Source organism: Sapajus apella, unplaced genomic scaffold (genome assembly GCF_009761245.1).
Source record: "Sapajus apella isolate SASKATOON/1434 unplaced genomic scaffold, GSC_monkey_1.0 scaffold40, whole genome shotgun sequence".
Classification (NCBI taxonomy): Eukaryota; Metazoa; Chordata; class Mammalia; order Primates; family Cebidae; genus Sapajus; species Sapajus apella.
In genome coordinates this window covers 17,991,091-18,012,888 of record NW_022436980.1, presented here as the reverse complement: position 1 = coordinate 18,012,888, position 21,798 = coordinate 17,991,091, and the positions used below count along the sequence as shown (strand labels likewise).

The 21,798-nt window shown below is 34.5% G+C and overlaps 1 protein-coding gene across 1 annotated transcript in view; it reads left to right on the top strand.

Moving 5' to 3' along the window:
* The window catches only part of ZPLD1 (zona pellucida like domain containing 1), a 37,432-nt gene extending 19,288 nt beyond the window's left edge, over positions 1-18,144 (top strand). The window contains exons 5-10 of the mRNA XM_032299222.1: positions 4,086-4,183; positions 5,653-5,733; positions 10,131-10,302; positions 11,881-11,989; positions 17,559-17,588; positions 17,960-18,144. Coding sequence (XP_032155113.1) covers positions 4,086-4,183; positions 5,653-5,733; positions 10,131-10,302; positions 11,881-11,989; positions 17,559-17,588; positions 17,960-18,135 — 666 coding nt within the window. The 3' untranslated portion in view covers positions 18,136-18,144. The remainder of the gene's footprint in view (positions 1-4,085; positions 4,184-5,652; positions 5,734-10,130; positions 10,303-11,880; positions 11,990-17,558; positions 17,589-17,959) is intronic.
* Positions 18,145-21,798: the final 3,654 nt, after the last annotated feature.

Genomic DNA, 21,798 nt, shown 5'->3' with positions numbered 1-21,798 from the left:
TCTGTAAATGGCTTTTATATAAAAATCTACTGAAAGCCACATTAACCCTGTTATGTCTTGGTAACATTTATGTATTTTTGCTACCATTCTCATATATCTTAGTGATAAAGGTGTAATAACATCTCCATTAAATTTTCTTAAAGTTGATAAATGATTTAAATTTTATTTCAAAAATGTGATTTTAAATAATAACTTCAAATGTCTATCTACATTTATGTATTTATTTGTTTATTTAGGTAGAGGTGTGTGAGTAGCTACAGTTAGCTTCAAGATTTGGGAAGTAATTTTTTTATGTGTGATACAAAGTTTTTAACAGTACAAATGGTATTTCCCTTGGAGGCATCCTTGGTGATGAATGTGTTAATATTTTTGATATGGGTTTTGGCTGATGACAATTCTGTCATATATGAAATAATTTGGATTGACTACATAGCATTGTCTAAATTTTTGTCATGCAAATATTGACAGTGGCAGCAAAACGTGAAAAACACATGGATTTCTATTTATAACTGTAACGCTAATCCCCCAAATGATATTTTCATGTTGATTAAAAATTTTTATTCATACATTTTAAATGCCTGATTTAAATATCAATTTTTCAATCTATCCACCAACATTTTTGTAAATTATGAATCTGATTTTTACATTATTATTCATGCCGTCATGGTGCTGAGTTATAATTCATGCAACTGATTTAAAAGTCAGTGCTTTATACTTTGAATATAATGAGCTATAAATATTGTAGGAGGACATTTTCCAAAGGCATTTAAAAAAATCACGTTTATAAGTTTGTAGTCTGACACCACAGAGTTCTAAACAACAAATTAAAATGTGTTAGAATCAACATTGCTTTTCTGTCGTTTCTAAACTTTCTTCTGCAAAGAGAAGCTGCCAAGATACTTGATTCTATAATACTCAGCAAACGTGCGCCAATATCTGTTTTTGATATGGCCAGACATCTACTATTGTTGTTAAGAATATTTATAGGACTTTAAACTGGAAAATTTCTATCTGTTAATTTACATGCATAAGCTCTCTGAGATAGAGTTGAGATTACTAGTTGGATTTAGTATTATTTATTATAATTGAGTGAGACAAAGATGAGAATTCCTGATTCTAAAAAAGAAAAATATATATCCATATGACATTTAATGATACTATTATTTGCTGTGAAATTAAACTATTCTCTCATTGAAGTAGCAGAAAATCAAAATTTAGAAATGTGGATTTCAGGAAAGCTTTGTTATTAAGATCTTTCTTTTATTATTAGAGATGATATTGTAGCCTGTTGCTAACAAAGTATGAACTTCAAAGAATCTCTGAAATTTTAATGCTTAAAAATGTCTATAATTTGATGATAACCTTAATATTTTAATTATACAGTAACCAACTTTTTGATATTAGACTACAAGTGAAATAGATATTGTCCAAATACTTCTCATTTTAAATCAGCTATAGAGCAGTTTTAGTTTGACAGAAAAGTTGATCAGAAAATAGAGATCCTTCCCACACATAACCACCAGCCTTGGACACATTTTTTTTCTATTATGTACATCTTGTATTAGTGTGATACATTTCTTAGAACTGTTAAACCAATATTGATACATTATTAACCAAAGTCCATAGTTGACATTTCTTTTGTGTTTAGGCTACTCTTCCTCTTGTACATGCTATGGGTTTTGACAAATGTAAAATGGCATTTGTTCATCATTTCTGTATAATACGGAAGAGTTTCAATGCCTCAAACAAAAATTTTTAACACAGTGTCATCAGTATTTTCCATGTTATAGGATATTTAAAAATTAATAATTTACACAAGAAAAAAATTTGGGTATACTTTCATTAGTTGATCCAAAATCATATTTATCATTTGTTTGGAATATTAACATGTAGCTAGCCAGATGTAATTTTTATTGTAGCATTCCAAATAAAATATTATAATTTTTAGAAGCCATTAATTCCTATTTCACACACAAAGTTTTTATTTCTAACCCTTGAGGATAATGAAAACTTATATTACATCCTTACTACTTTCATTTTCTGAATTGTTATTTGGAGAGGAAAAGTTGTACCCAATTCGATGTAACACCATAATTTATTTTATGTGTTCTGGGATTTATGTATAAGTATCTGAGGGTAAATTATATTTAGAAAACCAATGACTTCTATCAACTATGTGATTTTCATTGCAAACTACTAGTTGAATTGTGGCTTTATTTGGTGCGGTATAAATATGTCAGTTTTGCTCATTGTGGAAATGGAAAGTAAGGATGCCTTTGTGTATTGGAATTCTACCTAAATGTTAGATTCTTCTAAGAGAGTGGACAATCAGCAAATTCTAGATAAGGTTATTATCATCATGAACATTTTTTAACTATTGGAGAAAAATTAAAATGGATATAATTGATTTTAGGGACAATATATTACTGAGTAAAAGCCACCATACAAATTGAAGCAGAAAAATTAACTCTTAGAAGAAATTCCAGCAGGAAAAAAATGATGATTCATAATTAAACCACAGCTGGATCATACACCACTTGCAAAATGACTCAGCAATATAATATTGTAAATAAAGTAAGCATTCTTCTGGACAACATTGATGCAAATGTAAGATGAAAAGGCTGCATTGTTAATGAAGTGTAGATTACTTAGAGAAGTTGGAAAAGGGAGCCTGAAAGATAATTGCATAAAAATACTCCTTATCAGACATGGTTAGAGGAGCCATTATCATTTATCACCAAAATGTAGAAACCAAAAGACTGAAGAGGATCACTTTTTAAGTATAACATATCTCTTATTTATTTGGCTTTGTTTGGGAATAAAATGTTCCATATTCACATTTTTTTTTCAAAAGTAAAGCATCTAAACTATTACTGTTTTAAATTATAAAATTCAAAATACGTTGCTTTCTTCCAAGCCTTTTAAAGAGATTATGGTTGATATGTTGTCTTTCTTGATGACTTTAAGATTTTATAAGGAACATTAAAAACTTTTCTTTGCCGCCAAACAGTAATGTCTTCAGAATTACTAAGTTTAGAGAAACAATTGTCTTCTGTGTTAAATGATGTGACTGCTTAAACTTGGAGAGCTTTTCTGGTTTGATTTTGCACTCTACTTTTTCTGGTTTTCTTCATTATCAAATTATACCTGCCACTTCTTAATTTCTAATTTGATGCTTTAATCTACTGTGGATTTGAGAATGATACAAATAAGCTTTCTAGAATTGGTCTAAAATAAGGGTTGAAAAGTAAAAATAAAGTCCTGAGATACCCTTTTATAAGTGACCCCTAAGGAATTTGTGCAGGAACTATATGGCATGTATTTTAGCAGCTTGGAGATTGTGTTTGTCTCAAAAGCTGACTCTTGCCCTATGAACAATATAATGTGCATTTACCTCATTTTGGTTTCCTGTGTATTATTATTTAAAGTTTGTATCTTGAAGATATTGTTATATTCTAGAAATTTGGTTCCTCTGTACTTTCTCCTATTATGCCTAGAAGAAAATTTTTGTTCTTGTATGACTTTAAAATGGTCTTACTTTGGTTTTCAATTAAATTTTAACAATTTCAAATTGCCAAGTAAGTGATTTTGGGGAAATAAAATATTAGCAGAAGTATAAGACCTACAGTGCCAACAGCAAAGGGCTTAAACTGAAGCAGATGTAATTTAAATAAACTGAATATTAGTCTCTAATATAATGCAAATGAATGGAATATTAATTTAAGTAAACTAAATATTGACCACTGAATATTAACCAAACTGAATATTAACCAATGACTACTGGTTATAATTTAGATATAATAACCAATGACCACTGAATATAATTTAGATACACTGAACATTAGCCACCATATATGATAAACTATGAAAAAAAAAGATTTATACATGGAATCAATTTGTTACTTGGATATGGCTTAGTAGCAGTTCTGTCAAGAAACATGAAGGTTACATAAATCCTTTTTGGATTGGTTCTGTAGATTTATGTTTGTTTATTTTCTCTTTTATTTTCTCACATTGTTGTTTTAAGTGGTAAGTGTGCTGTTGTTGGGAAAGCAATGATAGATTGTTTATTGTTTCATCATTAGGATTCGACCTACAACCAGCAGTTAATTATCCCCAGTATAGGATTACCTTTGAAAACCAAAGTATTTGCAGCTGTACAAGCCACTAATCTGGACGGCAGGTATTTTCAAACTCTTATCTTTTGTAGGTTAAAACACTTTCACTGCCTAAACCCTCCTGAGTCATAAAGTTAGCCCATTGATTTTTAAACTCAGTTTGAAAAATATTGTCATTACCACAGCATTTAGGCATGCTACTAAAAAGAAACAACAAATGACAAAGTTTAAGAGGTGACACTCATGTTCTGTCATTACTTGGAAAATAACAAGTCTTCCCATAAAGAAAGGGAGTGGTTCTTGGAAGGTGGCATGGGGAGATCTGGGATGCCGGAATGTTTTATTTCTTCATCAGAAAGATGATTAACCAGATATAGTCATTTTTGTGAACACTTGATTTGCTTGCTTTTCCATATGTATGTTACTCTTCAATATAAATTTATTAAAGAATGAAAGGACTATTTGCATAAGAGTCTGTGTCAAAATTACATAAAATGGTCCCCAGTAATATCCCTGTTAAAAAAAAATAACTATCAAATTTTAGATGATACTTAAGAGAATTCAGAGTAATCAAACTGAAAAGGAACTCAAAAGCTGAAGATCTAATCCTGCCTTACAAAAAATGTAATGTGAAATGGCTTATTTGGGGTTGCTCATGTGTTATTATTTAAACTTTGCATCCTGAAGAGATTGGTATACTCCAGAAATTTAGTTCATCTTTACCTTCCTTCTTCCCATCCAGAAGAATACTTCTATTCTTGCATGAGTCTTCAAAACTGTCAATTAGCAATGCAGGATTTTTTCCATTTTATTGGCATTTACTTCCCATGGATTAGCATTTTTTTAAAATAACACCAGAGTTGGAATGGACTAATATATAAATGTGAGCAAAATCTACCCTTCTGGGGGAAGATTGTGGATGTGTATGTGCCTCATGGCTTTCTCCTCTCTAACACAGTATCTACTGTGGACTCCATAGTCGCCAAACCACGGTTCTGGTATACAATTTATGCTCTAAACTCCCTTGCTGTATTTGGTATTATAATATCTTCTGATTCTCTTAGGGACAGTAATGTCTAGAAACTAAAGGCTATTGTTCATCTTGAAGACATAAGCAGCTATGTAGCTCATTTTAAAGTTTGCTTCTCAGACTTTGACCACTGAGTTGTCTTGTACACAATTTTTTTATGGCATTAGCTTTGACTCTCCTTAATGTGAAATTGACAATTTGGTGCGGATTTTTAAACACTTTAAGTTCAGGAGAAAGTTGTTACTTTTAAAAATTTTTTATGGGTACATGACAGATGTAATTATTTCTGGGGTACTTGGAATGTTTTGATACTGGCATGTATGTGAAATAAGCAGGATGGAGTAGAGAAAGTTTTAATAAACAAGAAACCTCTGCAAATAACAAGTTATTAACAGTTATATTCCATGGGATAAGAAGTTTGTCGATATTTACATCCCTTGTATTAGTAACTAATACCCAAAAGGAAATTCTGACTCTAGATTATATTTGCTTACATTCTTTCAGATGGAATGTTTTAATGGATTATTGCTACACAACCCCATCAGGAAACCCAAATGATGACATTCGATATGACCTCTTCCTTAGGTAAGACTTAGCTGTCTAAGTATTGTATTGATACCAAAGACCCAGTTGTAGGTAATTGAAATGGAAAATGTAAGTCAGGTAAATTATAAAGCACTATTATAGCTTATGAATTTCAAGTTTTACATTTTGAACCTTGAGCCCTTATAAAACTGAAAGTATAAAAGTCAAGAGTAGTTTTCAACACAAAATAGTGATAAGGCTATTGCTGAATCAGAGTTGTAAGTTCGGTCCACCAAAGATGTTTTATTCATGTTTAGGAGGTATGGGAGTATTTCACTGTCTTAGGAAAATCATGGTTAGGATATTATTCTCAAGAAAAGAAAGGCAATAGAGGTTACTATTTATCTGCAGCTAGACTATCTCGTATGTCAAAAGGAGAGTAAAATTAAAGCAATGGTCTGGATAATTTAGACCCCAAAATACTTTTGTTCATTTATCAGTATTTAGTATAAAACTATAATATAACCTACCACTCCTTCTTTTATTAGAGACAATAACTTCAACCTCGTTCCCCAATAGACAGTGATAGAGTGAATGTAATCTACATTTGGGGAAAGAGGACATTGATCATAAAACCAATCACCCTAGTTCCTTTTCAGCATTTTTATCTGACAGCAGAACAGACTGGAGAGTCAAGCAATGTCTTCTAATCATGCTTATAAAATGCAGTTGGCTCAGATCACTGCAGCTTATTGACACATGATGGAAGTAATATAATGGGAAACCAAAAGAATACACTTTACTGGCTAATCAAGAGCAAGACGATGTACAGAGGGTATGGTCAAACTGTTACTCTTACATATCCTATTTCTGGAAATGTTACTTTGGGCAACATTTTTGGGAAAAAAATGTCAGTATGTATCAAAAGCCTTAAAAGTTTCATATTCTTTGATTCCAGCTTTACAAATTGTGAAGTATATTTAAAAATATTTATGATGTTCTGGTCTATCAGTGATATTTAAAGTAGTAGAACATGGGAAAAAACTGTATATTCAGCAATAAGGAAAGAGCTAGGTGAATTATGGACAACCAGTAAGTTGAGGGTCCATACGGGTATTACCTTCATATAAAGTTACATATCAGATAGAAAAAAATGGTTAACTTTCTCTTACTTTCTTTCTTTTTGCCTTATTGGTATTTCTATCTTTGAAAATATGTGATTATTTAACATTTAAAGATATTAAAATATCAAGGAAAAGGATCATCATATATAATTGTATGTATAACTTTAAAACTTTGGAATAAGGAAACTGTCTTCTGTCCAAATACTAGAAACCACAAAATGACATATTGAAAATTTCATTACATAAGAATAAAACTATACACACGCGCGCACACACACACACACACACACACACACACACACACACACAATGTCCAAAGCCAAATAACAAATTGACACAATTTACAACTTATAAAACAAACCAGTAAGTACTTTTCTTTTTTTTTTTTTGCACTGAACTGTGGAGTATATTTCATTAATATTTATGTAAAAGTAAAATCTTACTATTGTTTTAATAATAATTTCATTATTAAAATAATTTTCTTTTATTAAACAAAATTTAATAAAATTTTGCTTTAAGTTCTGGGCTACGTTTGCAGATCTTGCGGGATTGTTACATAGAGATGCATATGCCATGGGGGTTTGCTGCCTCCAGTCCCCCATCACCTATATTAGGTATTTCTCCTAATGTTATCCCTCCCCAGCCTTTCCACACCCTGCTATCCCACCCCTAGACCTGCAACGCCCAAAAGATCCCAGTGTGTGATGCTCCCCTCCCTGTGTCCATGTGTTCTCATTGTTCCATACCCACCATTGAGTGAGAACATGCAGAGTTTGGTTTTCTGTTCCGGCGTCAGTTTGCTGAGAATGATGGTTTCCAGATTCATTCATGTCTCTGCAAAGGACGTGAACTCGTCTTTTTTTATGGCTGCATAGTTTTCCATGGTGTATATGTGCCACATTTTCTTTATCCAGTCTATCATTGATGGGCATTTGGGTTGGTTCCGAGTCTTTACTATTGTAAACAGTGCCGCAGTGAACATACAGGTGCATGTGTCTTCATAATAGAATGATTTATAATCCTTTGGGTATATACCCAGCAATGGGATTGCTGGGTCAAATGAAATTTCTATTTCTGGGTCCTTAAGGAATCACTGTCTTCCACAATGGTTGAACTAATTTACACTCCCACCAACAGTGTAAAATTTTCCTATTTCTCCACATCCTCTCCAGCATCTGCTGTCTCTTGATTTTTTAATGATCGCCATTCTAACTGGTGTGAGATGGTATCTCAATGTGGTTTTGATTTGCATTTCTCTAATGACCAGTGATTATGAGCATTTTTTCATATGTTTGTTGGCCACATAAATGTCGTCTTTTGAACAGTGTCTGTTCATACCTTTCACCTACTTTTTGATGGGGTTGTTTGTTTTTCTCTTGTATATTTGTTTTAGTTCTTTGTAGATTCTGGATATTAGCCCTTTGTCAGATGGGTAGGTTGCAAATTTTTTTCCCCATTCTGTTGGTTGCTGGCTTGCTCTAATGATTGTTTCTTTTGTTCAGAAGCTCTTGAGTTTAATTAGATCCCATTTGTCTATTTTGGCTTTTGTTGCCATTGCTTTTGGTGTTTTAGTCATGAAGTCCTTGCCTATGCCTATGTCCTGAATGGCTTTGACTAGGTTTTCTTCTAGGGTTTTCATGGTGTTAGGTCTTATGCTTTAATCTTTAACCAATATGGAGATAATTTTTGTATAAGGTGAAAGGAAGGGGTCCAGTTTCAGCTTTCTGCACATGGCTAGCCAGTTTTCCCAACACCATTTATTAAACAGGGAATCTTTTCCCCATTGCTTGTTTTTGTGAGGTTTGTCAAAGAGCACATGGTTGTAGATGTGTGGCACTACTTCCAAGCCTCTGTTCTGTTCCATTGGTCTACATCTCTGTTTTGGTACCAGTACCATGCTGTTTTGATTACTGTAGCCTTATAGTATAGTTTGAAGTCAGATAGTGTGATGCCTCCAGCTTTGTTGTTTTTGCTTAGGATTGTCTTGGCTATGTAGGCTCTTTTTTGGTTCCATATGAAGTTTAAGGTGATTTTTTGCAGTCTTGTAAAGAAGGTCAATGGTAATTTGATGGGGACAGCATTAAATCTATAAATTACTTTGGGCAGTATGGCCATTTTCACGATATTGATTCTTCCTAACCATGAGCATGGAATGTTTTTCAGTCTGTTTGTGTCCTCTCTTACTTCCTTGAGCAGAACCACTCTTCTTAATACATAAAAGAATTTACAAGAATAAGAAAGTAAAAAGCTAACAACACAACAGAATTTGGGCAAAGCACATAAATCATTTTCAGATAAAGAAATACAAATGACTCTAAGTTATGTAGAAAGAAACAGAAACTCATTAATTATAAGACAAATATAAATTAAAATTATAGGGTGATAGTTCATTTTTACTCTCAAATAGGGAGTAATAAAAACTTTTATCCATATACTTTGCTGATGTAGCTCTGGAGAAGTAAGCATCGTTTTCATGTATTTCTTGTGAAGTCCAAAATGGAACAATATTTATAAAGGGCAATGTACCAATATCTATTAAATGATTCTAGAGATGTATTTTGTAGATAATCCTGTACATGTTCAACATGAGATATTGCAAGCCTATTCATTATTACTTTGTTTTTAAAAAGCAAAAGATTCAAAAAATGCATGTACATGAATAGAAAACAGATTAAATAAACTCTGAAACATGTCCATGATGAAATACCATACAGCTGTGGAAAAAGAATGATGAAGGTTATGAATAGGAAACAGATTAAATAAACTCTGAAACATGTCCATGATGAAATACTATACAGCTGTGGAAAAAGAATGATGAAGCTTTCTAAATATTGATACAGGTAGATCTCTAAGGTAGACTGCTAAATCTTTAAAAGGCAAGGTACAAAACAGTGTAGGCAATATGTTCTAATTTGTTTAAGGAGGGAGGACAATAAGAATACATTGCTTCTGTTTCTATTTTCATATATGCTGGGAATGATGTGAAAATAAATGAAAATAAGTGTGAATGAAAATAGATGTGAAAATAGGTAAGATCACTGCTGGCAAGTTTCGATGTATTTTAAATTATTTGGAGTTTTGAACTATATGAAAGTATAATTCTACAAACTATTATTGCAATCAGAAACTGATCTGTTTATATTTTATGATCCAGGTTATTTTTGTCATATCTTTTGAATTGGCATATGCTCTTATTAAATATCTGTAACATGGCATGGCTCTGTTAGCTCTTAATGTAATGGCAGGTTCTTAACACTGTAGAAATTAATTTACAAGTCCCAGTAGGTTGGTACTTTCCAGTGATGTCCTGTTTGCACATCCCCTAAAATTTAGCTGTGACAAAGATCCTCAGACCACCGTCATTGAGAATGGCCGAAGCCAGCGGGGCCGGTTTTCATTTGAAGTGTTCCGATTTGTGAAACACAAGAATCAGAAAATGTCCACTGTGTTCCTGCACTGTGTTACCAAGCTCTGCAGAGCGGATGACTGCCCCTTCCTTATGCCGGTATGTTTTTAAGGAACTTTATTCTAAGTTGTTGAATTGATCTGAGCTGAACCGTTATCAAATGTCAGAAACTAATTTCTGCATAGAAAGTGGATGTGTGTTAGGTCAAATAGTTTGATGTAGGATTTATTCATTTGTCTAGTAAAGGTCTGCTAAACATCCTACTTTGTGCCAAGCATTATACCGAGGATAAGAGATGACGTCTGCACAAATTCTGAATTTAATTATATTATCCTTTAGGATCATGAGATAGTCACAGAAGAAAGCAAGATAAAAATCTTATGGTGCAAAGGCAGACAAATACATGGGTTGTAGTAAGAGGTAGTATTCACAATTGTGAGAGAGATGAAACAGAAGAGGCTGAGAGGATTGGTGGAGGAGATGAACTTCAGCTGTTACTCTGAAGATGGCTGAACCCCAAAGAACCAAAATCAAGAGTGTGAGAGATATTGCTGACCAAATGATGGTCAAAGACACAGACGCATAAATTAGTGTGATCAGAGAGCTTCCAGTTCTTCAGCAGGGTTTTAGAGCACTTTAGAGATGGTTGGAAAACCTGGGGAGGGAGAGGACTGGGTTGGTGCTAGAAAGGTAGATTGTGGCTGGATGGTCAGAAAATCACTTAAATTAAAAGTTAAAAGCAGCCCAGCCCGGTGGCTCAAGCTTGTAATCCCAGCACTTTGGGAGGCCAAGGCGGGCGGATCACGAGGTCAAGAGATCGAGACCATCCTGGCCAACATGGTGAAACCCTGTCTCTACTAAAAATACAAAAAAATTAGCTGGGCTTGATGGCGTACACCTGTAGTCCCAGCTACTTGGGAGGCTGAGGCAGGAGAATTGCTTGAATCTGGGAGGCGGAGGTTGCAGTGAGCCAAGGTCATGCCACTTCACTCCAGCCTGGCACCTGGTGATGGAGTGAGACTCTGTCTCAAAAAAAAAAGAAGAAAAAAAGTTAAAAGCAATGAAAGGTGTGCATCTGAATTGCATACAGCCACCATTAACATAAAGATCTATTTAGTATGAATAACAAAATTCTATTCTGACCAGCTGTCTAGGGTCACATCATTATTAACCTGAGAAAAATGCAGGCCCTTTTTAAATTTGAAATACCATTAATATGTTTATATTTATGTTCAATTCATGCATAAATGGGAAGCTATTTCTTCATGCTCATTGATCCCTTTGAACTAATAAGCTATGTCAGATGGGGGTAAATGGTGAGTCCACATTACCTTGAGTCCATGCTGACCAGCATTTCCAGGAAGGATTTATTAAAGGCTTGAGAGAAATAAAAGGAGAAAAGTTTGATAAACACAGCACTTTTTCAAGAGAGCCATTGAGCTATGCAAATTTATGAGGCAGAGCACAATTACAGCAGGAGGAAATAGGAAATGTGGCCCACACCTGGGTAACAAACACTGTAGCGGTTACATGCAAAGTAATTAAATAAATTCATGGAAGTAAATGAATAAAATTAAACATGTGGTATCTCTTCCAAAAGAATCTGCTTTCCAAATGGCCATAAAGAAACAATTCTGTACCGGTGTGGAATTTCATTTGTTTTCATTAACACCTCAGATTTGCAGCCACAGAGAAAGGAGGGATGCTGGGAGGAGGTCGACTTGGAGCCCCCAGAGCTCTTCCGGCAGCGCGGTGCTCTCTGCTGGTCCCATCATTACTCGGAGTGGTAGGAGTGCTCCTCCTTCTGTATGTAGTAATAGACGATTCCAAAATGCCTCGTTACTTGGCTTCTAACGAGAAGTCAAAGTGGTTCCTAAACAGCACTAATTAACTGTGAGACAAGATAAACGGCTAAGCAACTTTAATTTCACAGTGGTTTTCCTGTTTACTCAACTTTCACACAAAGGGCAATGTTGTTTTTACTACATTTCCTGTTTACACACACACACACGCACACGCAAGCACAAAATATAAAGGGATATAGAATTTGTAGATTTGAGTGTGAACCCAGAGATAATACGAAGATGCAGTGTAAAAAAATCAGAAACTAAAGCCAGAAAAACTGGTTCTAGGTTTAGCTTTTGTTCTAACAAGCTAATGTGACTAGAGATTTTACTTCATTTCTCTGGGCAAATATTTCTTCATTTTTAAAATGAAAGTTTTAAAAAGTAGCCTTTAAGATATTTTTCTAACTCCATAGTTCTAAATTTGTGTCATAAAAGAGAATAATTCTGATTCAGATTATATGCTAATAATGTTTTCTCCATTTTATATCAGCCTTAATGCTGTTATTATGTTTTAGTTATATTTCCGGTACCTTTTCTCTCATGCTGTTCATCCCACAGTCAAAAGAAAGTTTTGCTTCAAATAGGCAAAACAGCAAAAAGTGATTTTGGCCCAAAAAATTCAGACAAAGTAATTAAAATTGCTTTAATTACTTTCTTCCTTGTGTTCATGTAGACATAACATTATTTAGAAACAAACTAATCAGGCTTTTCAATAATGCAGAGACGTATTAAATATGAAATTTCAAACTTAGTCCATAAAATCCCTGAAGATTTTTGGTATGTGCTTCCACTGGTTTAAAAATGACTCATTTGTGGCTTGTGAAAGGCCCAATTTTGATCTCTATCTAGCTGTGAGAAATAGCTCATAGAATTACATTGAATGAAAACTCAGTTCTTGTTGCGGATAGTTAGGATTGCTTTTGGGTAGGCACAAGAAAAGAGATTCTTATTTCCATGGAGCTTATCTAGAGCCAGTTTGGTATAAGAAAACAACTATTAAAGTGACATTTCTTCTGTTCATCTTGGGTAGATGGCTTTTCCTCCTTAATTACCCTCCTACTTCCTTCTTGCCTATGCCAAATTAAGTATTACAAATTTTAAATAATTTGTTAGCTGTATTCATCCATTCTTATGCTGCTAACAAAGACATACATGGGACTGGGTCATTTATAAAGAAAAAGAAATTCAATGGACTCACAGTTCCACATGGGTGGGGAGTCCTCACAATCATTGCAGAAGGTGAAGGAAGAGCAAAGGCATGTCTTACGTGGTGGCAGGCAAGAGAGCGTGTGCAGGGGAATTGCCCTTTATAAAACCATCAGATCTCATGAGACTTACTCACTATCATGAGACCAGCATGGGAAAAACCCACCCTCATGATTCAATTACCTCCCACGACCTGTGGGAATCATGGGAGCTGTAATTCAAGGTGAGATTTGGGTGGGGACACAGCTAAACCATGTCATTAGTATAAAATAATTTTTAAAAATACAAAAAAAAAAAAAAATTCTAAGACCCCCGAAATTCCAGTAAGGATAAATAAGTAGAAGTCTCTAATTCTAACATAACTAACCAGCTGTCCAAGTTTATAGGTTTCATCCATCCCATGTCTAGTTGCCCAAAATATCTATGTTAACACCACTAAAAGGTATCAAAATGCCTCTGATGTCATGCCTGGATTTCTTTCTGATTTTCAAATCCCTTTCCACCTCAAGAATGTCATTTATTGCCCAACATGCTAGGGTTGTCCCAGAGCCACCTCGGGTTTCTCCACTGGCAGAGCACCCAGAGGAGCACACTGACACCTTCAGGGTCCCCTTGAATCCTCTCTCATTCTGTCTGGAATTATTTTTGAGTAATTTTGCTAAATAACATTTTGTCATGGTCTTCATTTTTTGGTGATCATGGTGGTCTCAATACTTAGAGGAACATATATAACAATGTTTACATTGTAACACTATGATACCCATGAAGAAATATATGTTTTAACATTCCACATGAACACAGAACTCAGAACTCAAGCCATATCCATCCACAGGCAAATCCTGTACAAACTTCGTGTTCAGCTTCATGACCAGAGCTACCCTCTTTCATTAGTTCCATTTTATCAGCTAGAATTTATCTCTCCAGGTCGTGTGGTCAATTTTATATAGACAAGTCCAGTGTCAGGCTTGATTTGCTCTCTTCCAAGCTCTCCGATACTTGGAGGTTTTGCTCTGTTTGCTCATTGAACCGCTTCTTTTCCCTTGACATCTAGCTTAGGTCAAGTTCAGTAAGTTGTTAAACTTCAGAACTCCTGTTTTGTTTTGCTTTTTAATGAAACCAAATCCATTCTGGCTATTTTTTACCCAACATTGTTGATAGTTTTTTTACTTTACTTAGGAAAACCTTCACATCCTCAAAAGACAAACCACAAGAAAAATTTCCAAAGTATTTTTATTTAAAACTTCAAAGTGCTATCTTCTCACTCATAGGTGGGTGTTGAACAATGAGAATACATGGACACAGGGAGGGGAACATCACACACTGGGGTCTGTCAGGGGGAAATAGGGGAGGGACAGTGGGGGCTGGGGAGTTGGAGAGGGATAACATGGGGAGAAATGCCAGATATAGGTGATGGGGAGGAAGGCAGCAAAACACACTGCCATGTATGTACCTATGCAACAGTCTTGCATGTTCTTCATATGTGCCCCAAAACCTAAAACACAACAAAAATGTATATATAAAAATAAAATAATAAAAATTTTTTTTAAGAAAACAACAAAACTTCAGAATGCTAAAAGTGCTTAGATAGGGAAATGCTTATCAAAGAGTCAATTCTGGAAATCTAAAGTACCACCAGAAAACAATACCTAATTGTTTTGTTTACTTAAATTCCTGCGGAGAAACCCAAGCGGTATTCTTGTCCAACTAGTATTGTTGAATTTTGTGAGTAGTTAATAATTCATTTGCGCATACCTGTATAGTCCCTACATGGGACTAGCACTGTTCTAGGAACTGGGAGTACGATAGAGAGCAGGCCACAGACTGTCCTCAGGGATCTCAGAGTTCAGAGGTAGGAACAGACTATTAACAAACATAACACGTGAAAGGAAAAAGGTTGGAGCTTATTAACTTGAAATGTGTGGTCCATTTTACTACATAGGTTATTGAATATTTTTTTAAGAAATAGTTTTCTAGTGCGAAGAGAAAAAAATTATTCCGCATATATCTTTGGTGGTCGTTTTTTCTATTTATTTCAACTACTTATATGAGAAAGCAGAGAATGAGTATTTATTTGCCACTTGTGACTTTCAAATGGCTGTGGCATTGCTGCTATGACCTTTCTCCTATAGGCTCTCAGATAGATAAATATACTCCCGGAGATCCCAAAAAGTTTGGTATTCCAATCAGTTCTAATTCCAGAAGGCTTCAGGTGTTTCTTTTAGCATTTATGTACATGTCATGACCAAGTGGGTTTGAGGGAAAAAACAAGTCTCCTGAAAAATGCCCACCTTCCCTTGCAAGGCTAGGCAGTGCTTTGATTTTTTGTTTGATTTTTGTTTACAATAATACATAAATAGCAACTAGATAAAGCAATTCTCTTTACCTTTATCCACTATCAAATACAATTCCAAATAGTATTCAAATATCACAGGTTTCAATTTCAACCACCTGCCAAAGATAGCAAGCTTTCATTTTTCAGAGTCCTGGAATCTGGATTTCGTGGTTCCAGTCTCATTTGGAAAAGGGAGTGTCTTGTCCCCACACAGGGAGATTTTGTCCACAGCCAAGTCCTCATTTGTGACGACTGAGATATTGTTTCTATAGAAGTGTTGGTGGTACTATGGGGAGTCGAGGGAATAGTCTGACTTTTGTTAACCTTAGCATGCAGAAAATAGCAGGGAGAGCATCTAGTCATAGCACTTTTGTCTTATTTGGGACACTTATTAGAAAGGAACTTTCTAATTTTTAGTGGAAATATTTTAAAACAATTAAGTGTGATTTCTAAAAAAGGAATAGCTTTTAAAAAGAAATTTTGGAGCCTTATATATTTTCCTCCTATGTTCCAGTGAAGCAGCTCATCTTGGGAAAAGAGCACATGGATATTTTGGAAGAATTGATAACAGTCCATTCATCCCACCTGTTTCTATGAGAGGCAGTGTTAAAAAGTAGTGTTGGTTAGAGGTTAGGATTTTTCTTGATGTTCTATAATAAAAATATTTTTTATTTTTCTTTTTGTCCTAAAGCAATGCATTGCAGCATTCTAAAGAATCCTGAGTGCTGTATTAATTTTGAGCATTATACTTCAGGGTCAGACAGCAGAACCATTGTTTCTGCCAAAATTTATGTCTCTGAAAATAAATGGAATCAGATATTTTATAAATACCTTACCAGGTTATCTCATTACTTGTTTTAAATAATAATCCTAAAGTTTCATAGCTTAAGATACTCATCTCCATAACCAGAAATATTTTTCATACTTGCTTAGCTTATATTATTTTAGAAAAAGGACTCTGAAACTGAGCTTTAAGCATATGTTTACTCTGTCATAAAGGCTGTGACAGATGGAAATTGCTTTATCTGTAAAATGGGAGTAACAATAATATCCGAACCATATGGCTTCTGTGAGAATGAAATGTGATAATATATGAAACAGCACTTTATGAGCTATGTGGTTTTATACACATATTGATTGTAATAATATTTATACTCCAGAAATAAACAGTCAATGGCATACATTTTATGGTTCAAATAACAAACACAAATATTAAAACACAAATATGAAATTATTTTTATTTCAAATATGAAATATGAGCTTGTTCAAGCTCAAGAGTTAATAGCACATGATGACAAATTGGACAACAAAAATTGGGAAATCAGGTAATGTGTTCATTACATCTGTTATTGTCTTTGCCAGGGAAAAGTGAAAAATCAACAGCTTCAATCTTTTACTTAACTGATGCAAATAAAACTGCAACTCGAGCTCAGGAGTCATGTTTTCCTTTCATATAGTTATTAAGTGTAAATTTATCTTCTTGGAACTTAAAATGATGTGTTTGCAGATTATGTTGGGCAAATTGGCAATACTTAAAATAGAGTGGCACTAAATAATGAATATTCTGTAGAAAAGAATAATAAATGGCAGGTTACAGGGCCATAAAAAATGTAATAGCTGTTAACAATTACTGCCCCCACTGACCTGACTGGAGAGCTAATGAGGAAACAGAGTTGGCAGGCAAGAATACAGCACAGTATATATTTTATCGATTATGTTTGCATACCCAGGGCAGGGGCAGGATGTGGGCTTGGGTGAAAGATGGTGAAATCCGAGACATAGGAATCAGGGCATGGAAAAGCAGAATGGTTTAGGAGGACTTTCATTTTTGTCTTATTCAAGGAGATCATGGGTGGAAGTAAGAGGAGACGTAGGTAAAATGTAGGTACAAAGTAATTATGAATCAGAATAAACAAAGGTAAATATTTAGAGAGACGATGTCACTTCTCTTTTCCTGTTTTTCCCCTCAGATGAGACTCCAACCAACAATTCACAACTTGGTAAGATAATTAATGTATTTTGCTATGTTTTTTTACATTTTTCATGATCAGCTCCAAAGTTACAATCATCTAAGTGTACAGAGCTCGAGTTTTACAAGTTTGGTGCATTTTAGGTAACAGTTCACTGAGGGGTTTTGAACTCATGTGGTCTATTGGTCAATTTTTTAGGATTTGACAGCTTTTGTGTATTTTTGGCTTTGGCTGCCCATGGACAGCCTCTAAATCTTACAATCCTTTGGTATGGGGTTGAATTAAAGTCAAATAGACGGTAACAAAATTCAGTGCCATGCTACTATGCTATAAGATGCGGATGAAAGGTTTTGCAGGTAAAATTGGCGCCTTTACAACCGGGTGTGTTTCATTACTTGCAGGTTCTCCAAGTGTGCCTCCTTTCCAGCTGAACGCCATCACCAGTGCACTGATATCAGGAATAGTCATTCTGGGAGTTACAAGCTTTTCTCTTCTTCTATGCTCACTGGCCGTTCTGCACAGGAAGGGACCCACCAGTTTAGTGTTGAATGGCATAAGAAACCCAGTCTTTGACTGACTGTAACAGTCAGTTATAGTTATAGACTGAATTTCATGTCAGTCAGCATTCAATATTTGTAGGTTTGATAAATTTCACAGTGTAGCGTATCAGTATAATGATAGTGAAAGAAGTTTATAATATTGCTCTTGTCACTTATGTGTGTGGCCAGCCCTGTTTTTACGCCACCAATGAATATACTAAGTGAAAAATATTCAGGACTTACAGGATCAGTAATATTTCATTTTATTTCAATTTTCTTTTGATTGTTGGCTAAAAGATAAAAGGTGGGAGTAGACAAAAAATGAAATGTGTTGCAATTCCCCCTTAAGCATTAAAGCCCACGGCAGTGGCATTTAGATTTGCACATGTGGTCTTAGGATAAATGTTGCTTTTTGTTTTAATCCAGATATTCTCAGCTTGGGGATGTGTTTTAATTGGACTGGCCAATTTGGATACCTGAGATTTAACTACTCATTCTATGACCTCCTGTGTTTTTGGCTGATTTCCACGTCTGACAATATTCACTTTAAAAGAAACTCTTGGGATACATATCTTACCCTGGGGTGTCCTTTTGCATAGTAGATAGTGAAAATACTTGTTAGCTTCCTAGGTAATACTAAGTGGCCCCAGATCATTATTCATTAGAATAGGAATGGCTGTGCTCAGTTTTCTTCTTTTGGTTCACTTGAGAACATCAGCACATGTTACTTCTCCCCTAGGTAAAGAGTTCAGCTGCTGTTGCAGCTGTGCTTCCAGCAGTGAGGTAACTGTGCAAAGATTATTTTTAATTCAAGAATCATTACATGTGAAAACAAACTGTAGTTGTGAAAAGAGAACATTATCATCAGTTCATAAGTATCCTGTTCCTGGAAGGATTTTTAACAATTTAGATTCCCCTTTTCCTGAAACAAAAGGAAACAGGTTAAGTGCAGTTTGTAGAACACTGTTAGAATCTACATAAAAAGATATTCTTTTCTCCAATATTTTTGATGCCAGGCAATACAAATAATCAGGAGAGGGTTTCTTTTTAAGGTACCTTCTTGTAGGTGTTATAATTGCCATGAATAAACAATATTTTCTTCTAATAGTAAACTGTAAGACGCATTTGATCCTTTGTCAGTTTTACAAAAAAGCAAATTTTAAGCAGTCCATGTTCTTACAAAAAAAAAAAAATCTTTTCTTTGTTCAAGCTACCTGTGCACTGAACAAATAAAACAATTTAATAGTCAACACCAAAACCCAGCCTGTGAAGTTACCAGAAGTGCCGTGTTAACTATAAGCAATTGCTGTAATAACTAATTTCTATTCAACATTTGTGACCCATTAGTTGGGACTTAATTTATTATACTCCATGCAAATCATGAAGCAATATTAGATTGCTTTAAATGAAATGTCTACACTATGAGTTTGTAATTAAATCAATCATCAAGTTGAAAAACAATTTTTTCTCCAATTTGCATGAATATTTCAGGAGAAAGTATATTGCAATAATTAGCTGTATAATTACATCAACTTTGTATTTCAAGGTGTAGACGCAAAGTGAAGTGAGATCTGGAAAGTCTCTGGATAACTTCTTCAATGCAAAAAAGTTTAAATCACATAAAAAACTAATCTACTTTTCCTTGTGTTACTTCAAAATAACTTTGAAGTGACTATTCTGAACTTTATCTGTGTTAACATCATTAACTGAGCATACTACTAATGTGACGCTATATGTACACGGATAGTGTAGAAATATGCTAGTAAATCTGTTTCAGATACTTTAAGTGAATTGCCATGATTTTAGGATTAAGTTCTGTGAATAGGACATTATATCATTTAAGCTGTTTTGTCAATTTGATTTTTATGCTTTTGGAATGGATGCTGTTTCAGCTATTAACCTTTTAAATTCTATACACCATTTTATAGAATTGAATAATGGACACATATCATTTGGGAAGTAACTTAAGTATCATATTTTTTGCCACCTTTCATCATAAATGGAAGAATCAGAGTTACAATGAGATAAACCAGGTCTGTTTTTTTTTTTTTTTTTTTTTTACAACTTTGTTCTTATAAACCTGAAGTTATGTGGAGTATTTAGTTATACTGAATTTTACAGTTATTATAGTGTGAAAAACCTTACAAAACATGTGCAAATGTTTCTTCAGTTGTAATACCTCAAACTGTTTTTTGCACTTCAGGGGTAAGGTCTGATGACATGTAAAAGGTGATTGTTTAATAAAATAATTGTAAATGAATATCTTTAAAATGTCAGCCTTTTTTTTTTTTAAACTCTCCTTTCTGCTTTTAACATCCTATTCCCACTTTCACAAGTACGGAGGTCTCCAATTTATGATGGTTCTATTTACAATTTTTGACTTTAAGATGGGTTTATTAGAGTATTAAATGCATTGTTGAACTGTGATTTTTTTCATGTATGATGAGTTTCTTGAGACATAATGCCATTGGAAGTTGAGGAACATCTGTATGGAGAAAGATGTAGTTTAAAATAAGCTGCCTAGTGCAACAGGGAAGGTTGGTGATCTCTGTGGGTAGATGAAGTCTGCCCTCTCAACAGTAAGCCCTGCGTTGGGAGACACGTTCTTGATATCAGCTGAAGGTAAGGAAGTACATCTTTTGTTGAGGTTGAGCTCTAACTAAAATAGAACTTACAAGTTTAAAAACTTTGATTGGAACAGAAAAAACTGGAAAGACAAGGAGCTTAGCTTCTGTCCAGACTTTCAGTTTCCTAACTGCCAGCAGGATCTGGCTGTCTTTCTTTGTCTTGGGAGGGAGTTGGTAGGAAAGTGACACAGTGTTGAGGCAAAATCCTTTTCCTGATCCAGAGATAATCCGGTCTCACACAACTGGGCACTCCCCTCCACCCTTAAGTATTGACAATTAGCTTTGGGAGCCTCACAAGACATGATAGTTCATGAGGGGCATTGTCAGCTGCGGAAAATGGAAGGCCACTTTATAAAGCCTCACAGACAGTAAACTTCCAGTAATGAAAATAGAGCAGGCGTTCATGGGAGACCCTGGTTTGTGAACACGGGGTATGAACATAGTATGAAGCATAGTTCAAGGAACTGAAATATGGGATAGAGGGCCAGTACACATTTATTTTAGTTCCGTATTTATAAGAAAAAGAGAAAGCTAATCATCGAGCAGTTACCTTTGGGAATGAGGTTCTTCAATTATTTACAAGTGGGGAAACATTTAAAATAAAACAATCTAGAGTCATAATTTGGGAAAAAAACTAAAAATACTTGGATAGTAACCAAAACAAACATCAGAGTGAGATGGAGCTGGTGTATCAGTCAGGGTTCCCCAGAGAAAAATAGTCTATTAGATATTGGTATATATGTTACATCTTACACATATAATATATATGTGTGTTATACATATGTTATATCTTGGATAGTAAACAAAACAAATATCAGAGTAAAATGGAGCTGGTGTATCAGCTAGGGTTCCCCAGAGAAAAATAATCTATTAGATACTGGTATATATGTTACATCTTACACATATAATATGTATGTGTTATACATATGTTTTATATATATATATATGTTGTGCATGTGTGTGTGTAACATAAGGAATTGGCTCACATAATTATAGAGACTCGGCAAGTCCTAAGAATAGAATCACAGTTGACAAGGTGGGGATCCAGGAAAGCCGATAGTGCAGTTCCAGTCC